Raw genomic sequence first — 8,834 nt, forward strand, 5'->3', positions numbered from 1 at the left:
GTACGAGGACATATCTGGGCCACCTCTGAGTTTGGGGTGCCAGGCGACAATGCGGAGGCAGGAGACTTGACTTTCCTTGAAGTTTATGCCTCAGATACCGCCTTCAAGCAAAGTGTGCGTGGCAGTGATGGAAGGACCAGGACAGTGAAAAAGGCTTCAGACCCGAGGGAGGTTTGTAAGACTTGAGCTCTGAGAGTTGGAAACCGCCATGTCTCAGTGATTTCTTAATAATGTTTGTGGAATGGGAGGATGAGGAGATCGGATGTCTGAGCACAGTGCGTTACATTTTCTCTAGGCCCAGAGGAGGAACAGGGACAGAGCCACAACCCTGTGGACTCTCAGTTCTCACACATGTACTCAGACATGTGCCAGGTCTGAGGCCTGAGTCAGAAAATCAGAGGTTTCTTTAGCCACTATTTGTCTCCTAGAGCCACTGAGAATGCCTGTGATCTCTGAGATTACCCCTGCAGCATTCAGGCCTCCACATTCACCCCTTTGACCATTGCTCTCCTGCTTCCACCCTTGCTTCTGCTGTTGTATATAGCTGAGATCTCTTACAGGTATAAATTAGAGTGTGTCCTTTGTCTGCTTCAACCTGTCCAGTGGCCTTTCTTTCACTTAGCAGGGTCAGACTCTCTACAGTAGCCTACAGTAAGTAATTAGAATTACAGTTTCATACTTTTCCATGTTTATTTTTGTACTTTTTTAATAACTCTCCTCTTCTAGCCTTAAAAACCATTGGTTTTGTTTGATTTTTAGCAATTATACCCTGAACCCTCAAAAAAACCAAAGCCTGATCAGTGAATATATATATATATGTGTAGGTGATCAGTGAATATGTTAGTGAGCGAAAGATAAACACAACCCCTAGTATTCACTGCTTTTTACTGTCTATAGAACAGAAGGTTTTTTTTTTTAAAGATTGATTTGTTTTTATTTTGTATATGTGTGTTTCTTGCATGCATGTATGTCTGTATACCATGTACATGCAGTGCCCATAGAGGCTAGAAGAGGGCATCATCTCCCCTGGAACTGGAGTTGCAGAAGGTTGTAAGCCATCATGTGGTTACTAGGATTCTAACTGGGATCCTCTGGAAGAGCAGCCAGTGCTGTAAACCACTGAATACTCTCTCCAGCCCTCAGAACAGAAGTTTAAGTTCCCTAACTTTTCAGTTAAAGTCTTGGTGCTTCTGGCCCCTGCTGCATCCCAGCCTTACTTTCCACTCTGAACTTCATTTAGGTGACATTTCAACCTTCTCTATTGTCTTCCTTGTCCTGTCATGATTCCCTGGCCACGCCCATGCCTCTGCTGACATGTGCCTCCACCTCCCCCCACCCCCTTATTTTTGGCAGTACAAAAGATTGAACACGGGCCCTTGCTATGTACTAGGCAAGTGGTCCCCCACTGAGCCCCACTCTCAATCCCCCCTTTCCTCTTTTAAAGATGTCTTTTGTCCTTCAGACCTTAGCTTCCTTCCCTGAACCCTTTCAGTTTCTCCATTTGGAAGTCAGCCTCCCCCTACATGGAGAGAATTTTGCGTCTGGATTTATGGTCGCACTCCAGAGAAGAGACAGTGCACACAAGCTGAGAAGATCCTGGGATTTGATGTTACCTCCACAACTTTCAAAGAATGAGCATCTGGGTTAATAACATAAACCCTGACTATTATTTTATTATCTATGAAATACATATAGACTCATTCTTTGGTCTTGCTGGGTTGTGGGAAATGTTGGTGACAGTAACCACATTGCACAGAGCACATTCTAAAACAAACAAACAAACAAACAAAAAACCAGTAGCCACTTTTCTCAAGGCAACCATGTAACTAACTACCTGCTTGGTAATATAGTTAACTGAGGTACGTTGGTTTCCTTCTCTAGACTCTAACTCATCTTCATCTAACCTCAATCCCTGATATGTATCTCAGCAGTCTACCCATGAGAAGATTCCTAAAACTGTTTTTTATCAATGCATGAATGGATGAATGGATGGATGGATGGATGGATTGATAGGTGGATGGTTAGATGGAAATCACAGAATATGTTTAAGCACCAATCACCTGTTAAAGAGCCTGAGAAATAGGAGGCTGGAGCTACTCTGTGTCAAGATAGTAGTGGGTAGAAGTCACTGAATGAGTCCAAATTTCCAAACACCCAGCTGGCTGAACCCATGCTCCATTCTCATCTTTAGGGTTCAGGCCCCACCTGCCCTGATAGCTGACCACTCTCTGCCATCTTTGAGAAATAGACAAATGAATTGAACCTGAGGATGGAAAGATTTTCAAAATATAGACCATCCTGAGATATCTGTGGATAATGAATGGTTGAGAGCTTTCACCCCAGTTTTTCTTCTCTTAATACTGCAATATATTGAAAATGGTCCAGCCAAGAAAACTATTGCCTCTCTTTACCTGGATCTTAAATCTTTCTTCTAGGACAGCTTGTTTTAATTGAAAGTATTCAATAAATCTCTACTGTCCTTCACCTTTGCTCTGCTCATTCCCTCAGTCAGGGCCTTGGTAGGAAATAATCTGGAGTGAATAAAGCTTTGCAGCCAGAGAGGAGAAAGGAAGAGGACTGCCACAGACAAGACTAAGACCTTAAAAACTGCCATTTTACCAGAGCCCACCCAAAGCGATTAGCACGAGTACTTAGGTACAGCCCAGCTCCTTTATAGACATCTAAGGTTATTGGTGAGCAAGGTTGTATTGCTTCGGGTCTGGCTCAATAAATATAGAAAATAATGAAGAGATCAGGTTTTTTCTCCCCATCCATTTATTCATCCATCCATCCATTCATCCATCCATCCATTCACCATTCAATTGGCCCTGTGCTACTCACCAACTACATACAGCCCCACACTGCAGCCCAGCAACCTTGTGAAGCAGACATTTCACAGACAGGGATGTGGAGGCTCAGGAATAGCTAGTAGCTTGTGCAAGGTCACTTGGTGTCTAGTTCTCTATGTATGTGTTAGACACTCTTCCCCTAAGATTTGTAGCTGAAAACAATGCCATCCTTTCATGTTCTCTGTCAGACAGTTGGGTGAGTCTCAGTGGGAGGATCTTTTGTGCAGTCTGATTCAGTTGTAGGGAAACAATGGCTGGGGCTGGAATATCAGAGTGATGTAGAAGTGAAGACTAACTAAAAGTCTAATCTTGGTTTCTTTGCATAGCCCCAGGACCTTAGGATGGTCATTCTGTTTGTCTGTAGGCTTAGGTTCCTAGCTCAAGTATTCCATAGTGCAAGATACAGTAACTTTGCCATATCTGACCTTGCCCCACAAGATTCACAATGTCACTTCTCCCACTTTATTCTTTTGGTTGGAAGCCAGTTAAAAGTCAGTGAAAACTCAAGGAGCAAGAACATAAGACTAAGCCTTTCAGTGGAAGGAGCATCAAGGTCATATTAGAATAGCATGTGAGACCAGAGATAATGCTGCAGACATCTTTGGAAATTAATATCTGCTATCCATAGCATGTGGCAGAACCAGAATTTGGGCTAGACACGTCTGCTTCCAAAAACGTCTGCTGAAACTTACCAGCTCAGTCCACAGGGACCTCTCATTTCTCCCTTACCCTGCAGCTATTTCTTTCAACACACATATCCATGGTTTGTTCTCTCCAAGCCAACTAAAGACTGTCTGGGTTGAAGCAGCCAGCCTGTCTCTGCAGGCCCTGGCCATGAGACAGCCTCTGGGGGCTGCTCAGCAGACAAGCCATGCTCAGTGCCAGCTTGTGGACTTTTCAGAGAAGGGGACAGAGAAGGTCAGACACAGCCAGAGAAAGAAAGCAGGTGGCAGCCCAGAAGCACAGCAAGCCTGCAGTACATCTCACTGACATAAACAACGGGCCTGGTGTGCTTCCTCCTCCCACCCTACGCTGACCTGGGATGACTCAGGCTTTGACAGAAAAGGTGCCTTCAAATTGAGAAACAGCCCAGGGCAGTGGAAACTCCTAGTCTGAAATCAGACTTTCCTTGATTTGACTCTTGATTCTATTGTTATCAGTTATGTCGCATTGGGTAAGAGACCCCAAGAAAGATGAGGAAAATACTTGTTTACATGCATATGTGAATGGAAATGCATTTCTACACTCTTGCGTATGGCCTTCATTCTGGAAGGCTTCTTCAGCTGCCCAGTCCTTCTCGAGAGACTCCCTTGGACTAGGCTCAGGCTGCTGCTTCTCTGCATGTCCCCCTGAATCAGCAATATGTATTCCTGGGTCAGGGCTATGAATAGTGTCCTCCACTAGCACTGGGCTCCAGATGGTAAGGGAAAGATGGATGCAACCATGAAATAGTGCAAGTTCCAGAGAGTCAAGGCCTAGGTTTAAATCCCAGTGCCAGCATTTATAAGGTATCCAGCCTTGGATGAAGTCACTTACCCTATCTGAACAGTGGGAACAATAATAGTCTTCTCTTGCTGGATTGTTAGGAGATTGCTTTAGCTATTGGTTGTCATTATTCATTCGTGTGTGTGTGTGTGTGTGTGTGTGTGTGTGTGTGTGTACTTTTCATGCTCCTTTCAGGTAAGCACATAGGTATTTAGATGAGTCAACTAGAGATGACCTCTGCCTCATAGATTGTATAGGCCAGAGGGGCTATTGAAAAGAAGGGCTAGTTGGAATGCAATATTGCTGAGTAGTCTGACGGGCACAGATGCTATGGGAAAACCTAGTGGGGACCCTATCCCAGCAAAGGCACCAAGGAGAATATACCCATTGAAGTGATAATTGAACCAAGGTCTGAAGGCTGAGAAGAAGCTGGTCCTTTTAGGAATTTATGTCATGGTGGTCTAGTGGGATGTATTCTGAATCGAGACTGAGGGGCTACAGGATTGGAAGAGGGGGAACTGAAAAAGGAGGTAAGAGGCAGCAAGAGGCAGGCTAAGAACATAACCAAGGGCCAAGCTATAAACAGCCTTGTAAATTGTGTCTGAAATCTGTACATTGAAGGCAACTGAAAGACACTAAATGATTTCAGTCACTGAGTGACACCATCAGATAGGAAATGGGTAATATAGCTTCTGACTTCACTATTGAAAACATCCTAGAGGTGACAATTCTGGGACAGGAGGCCCAGAGAACAGGATAATGATGGTCCAGGACACAGGTAATGTTGACCTATTCTGAAGGAAAGAGGTGACCGTAATTATGAGATGAGAAGTTTCATGGGGAAGAGCGACAGCTTGGATGTTTGTAGCTGATGGAGGCTGGTGGAGGAACCACTGTGATTAAACAATTTTCACCCTGTAAGAAATGATACATGCTCTCAATGAGGTCAGTTCTAAAGCCATGGGGGTAGGGAACAAGGACAGCACTCTCTCCCTGGGATGACAGCAGGGGAGATCCTGGAAAATCTAATGAAGAGGTACTGACTAATTGGAGAACACATGGCTGTATGATAGCTGAGAGAAACTCAGGGAGAAGCCCTTCAGGCAAAGGAAATAACAGAGAAGTCCAGAGATGCACATGTGATGCATAGACAGATTCCAGGGTGTTAATTCCAGTATAGAACTGGTGCTTTCTCCTTCCCTGGAAAATTTATGACTTGATAAATAGGCTATAAATCTATACCCTAGAGATTCATTATTTGTCAATTATCAAGGTGAAACGGGATTCTATTTAGAGTCAGAGAGTTTTCCTGAGGTTGCTCTCAAGAGAATACCTGGTTCCTGAAGGTCAGGTAAGCCCTGATCTAAAAACAGCAAAGTGTATCTTGGTTTTGAGTCCTGCTCGTTGGGGTTCATTCTATAAATCTCAATGATATTTACACGCTAGGTACATAGATTTTGGGGTACAATTACTTTGACCCCAATGCCCACTCAAATCCTTCATGTCTGTGCACTTTAATTTCCTTGTCTGTGAAACAAGGATCATAATTATCTCTGAAGGTTTGTGAAGACCAACAAGACGATGCACAGCAAAACCTGAGAGTGGGGAGTTATGACGTCATCTTTATCCCTGTTGTTGCTTTATTTTTATTTTTTTATAACTAGGCCTCTTTTCACCCTGCCTCAGTCTCTTTTCAAAGTTGTTCTTAACACACACCTGCAGATATGAAACTGGGACGGAATGTGGCAAGAACATTTCTAGATTATTACCGGCTGAACTCCCTGGTTGAGAAGATCACAGTCCCCATGCCGAGACTTCGGTAAGTGGTAGAGTCAAGCAAACAGGCTTGGGTCCTGCTTCACTAGGACTGACTTTCTGATGGCCCTTAGCTTCCCACCTGTGACACAGGAAGGGCAGCCCCAGCTCTGCTGCCATATGGATCCAGACAAGTATGAGTCTGGAAGGTTTCCTAAGCATAGGGCATTCATGAAGCTTCATCTCCTCCAGCTTCTGAGATGTCATCTCAGATTGCCAACTGGCTTACCATGGTCCAGGGCAAGTCAGTCCTCTGATTCACCAGGTTGGTCGGACTGAATGATGCCTCAGGGACCACTTTCTACAGGCAGTAAACTTTATTTCTGAGCTCCAATCCACCAAGTCTTTATAACGTTATTGTCAGGTGATAACCCTATCTTAGTGGCGTGCCACCTCATTTCAGGTCCACCCTAGGAACCTCCAGAGATGGGCTATTTTGGGGGAGCCAAGATCAGCCACTGATCTAAGTTAACCTGGTTGTCAACATATTCTATCTCACACAATAACTTATCCTCTAAGGGTTCCAAATGAACTCCAGTTCTTCAGTCCCCGTATTTATAAATCATGCACTGTTATACATATTTTTTCAGGTCATTGTGAGCTGTATATTCAAACACTAGTGCTAGGTGTACAAGTATCCCCACAATCTATCATAGCCCCTTCCCTCAACACTCAAAGGTTTAGATTACAGAGGACACATCTTTAAGAAGTTCCATCTCACTCCTCTGATGGACCCACTTATAGATCCAAGGAGGAAAGAAGACTAGGATGGGAGCATCCATCTTGTCTGAGGGCTGAACAGCCACTGGAAGTGCTGAGAGTTCCCATGTGTTCTGGTAAAGCACTCAGTGAGCACCTTGGCAGTGACATCCAGTGGCATCTGGAATGTGGTAGCAATACCCTACCTCTGGGCCTCATCTCCTGTCCCTCTAGTAGCCCAGCCTCCTGGAATGACATGGCAATGTCCAACTCTATACTCCTGCCAGACCCTTCTTTTCACTGATGTTCACCACGTGCGTTGATGCCTCAGGAGCTTAGCACCAAGAACCTTCTTCCTCCATCCCCCACTACTACTACTAATAAAATGTAAATCACCGTTACTTAGTGTATGAAGCACTTTGTGTACATGATCTTCTTTAGTTCACATATGTCTTGTCTTGCACTTTAAGAGAAAGAGACCCAGAAAGGAACAGAAGATTTCCTGGTGTCGTGATGTCGATAGCACAGAGAGTGTTTCATATTCCAAAGCTACTTGAACTCTCCTGCAATAGAGCTCCATCAGTGGACTCTCTCCACCTCTCAGGAGTGTGATGGGGTTTCAGGGCTTTCTACACTTGCCTATTAAAACAGAAATAATAGCAACAACTTAGCGTGGTCCTGAAGATCAAATACAGGTTTGGGACAATTCCTAGCACACAGTAGATGCCCCCAAATGTTTTCATAATTTTTATTTCTGCCAGTTTCTGATAGCCTGTGACATGTTCTTTGACTTGCCTAGTTGGGCTGGCTCAGACTTCATAATTCAGTGAGTTGTACTCCCTCTAAGGCCTGATCCACATAGTCTTCATGGCCATGTACTCCAATGACACCAATCTCTGATAAGGAACAGATTACCTGGAGACTTTATGTCCACCGTAATGCCTTTATGTAGGCCTTAAAAACCCCTACAGGAGGTTATCGCTGTTTCTTCTCTGTCAGTGTGCAGTACCAGTCTGCCCTGCACAGACTTGCATGGATACACCCATCTGTTCTTCCATTCATAGACTTGTGGAAGACAGCACGCTACACCCAGCTCTGGTGGGAGGGAAGTCTGGGATGAATTGGTGATTAAGGTATGACCCTGCCTTTGAGGGGCTCACCCCGAGAGGAAAGTTCTCAGTTCACTCTTTAGAAGTCACTCTTGATTGGCTAAAGTTCTTAAACATTTAAAGCTTTGTAAAACTCAAAAGGATTCTTAGAATCTCATTTACAAGTTAATTTAGGGATTATCTCTTTGGGGTCCTCTGTCAGCCTGCATAAAACTTATCTTCATCCTTCACCACTTTTTTCTTTGTAAGTGTCATGATAACAGATTCAGTGAAGTCCTGCAGTTTGGAGGGGACATCCATGAGCATGGCAGGCAAGGACATTGAGACCCAGGGAGCAGAAACCTCAGAGCCAGAGTTGGAGCCCAGGGCCTGACCCCTCTGTGGGATGCTCAGCCTCAGTCAAGAGAGTTTTGTCCAGACTGAGAGGGGGCTTGAGGAAGGGCAGTTTTCCTCCTAAGAGCCTCCGCTTTCAACTGCTCAGGGCACCCCAACACTGAGCTCTGAGGTCCCTTTTCAAGCAAAGATTTCTTTCCTCATTAGGCCACGGGAAGACTTAAGGCAAATGCACCTACTCTTAAGTTAGGAAAGGCAAATTAGCTCCCTACAAAGCCCACACCCCTGCTTCTGGGCCTGGGTGAGCCTCTACGAGTCCCACCCAACTCCATATTGGTAATTAGTCCTTTAAGAGTGAATTCATTCCCTAGATCGTTGGCTCCCAGCTTTACTTTGGGATATAAATGCTTCCCCCCTTTCATATTCTTTTCCAACCAAGCATCAAATAGCTTAAGTGAAAGAGCAATTCTGGGGCGGTGGTGGCACACGCCTTTAATCCCAGCACTTTGGAGGCAGAGGCAGGTGGATTTCTGAGTTCGAGGCC

General features: G+C 44.7%; 1 protein-coding gene across 7 annotated transcripts in view; it reads left to right on the forward strand.

The window, feature by feature from the left end:
- The window catches only part of LOC116096412 (BEN domain-containing protein 5), a 1,197,642-nt gene that overhangs the window by 1,150,726 nt on the left and 38,082 nt on the right, over window positions 1–8,834 (forward strand). For 4 of the 7 annotated variants that reach the window (XR_004120993.1, XR_004120994.1, XM_031378205.1 and 1 more), the window contains exon 12: window positions 6,057–6,153. Coding sequence is in view for 5 of the 7 variants with exons in the window: in XM_031378205.1 (XP_031234065.1) it covers window positions 6,057–6,153 (97 nt within the window). In the remaining 2 variants the exon portion in view is untranslated. Of the gene's footprint in view, window positions 1–6,056; window positions 6,154–6,893; window positions 7,250–8,834 lie in introns of those variants that run through there. The other 3 variants (XM_031378201.1, XM_031378203.1, XM_031378204.1) reach the window with 3 other exon arrangements.

This window comes from Mastomys coucha, unplaced genomic scaffold (genome assembly GCF_008632895.1).
Source record: "Mastomys coucha isolate ucsf_1 unplaced genomic scaffold, UCSF_Mcou_1 pScaffold18, whole genome shotgun sequence".
Taxonomy (NCBI): domain Eukaryota; kingdom Metazoa; phylum Chordata; class Mammalia; order Rodentia; family Muridae; genus Mastomys; species Mastomys coucha.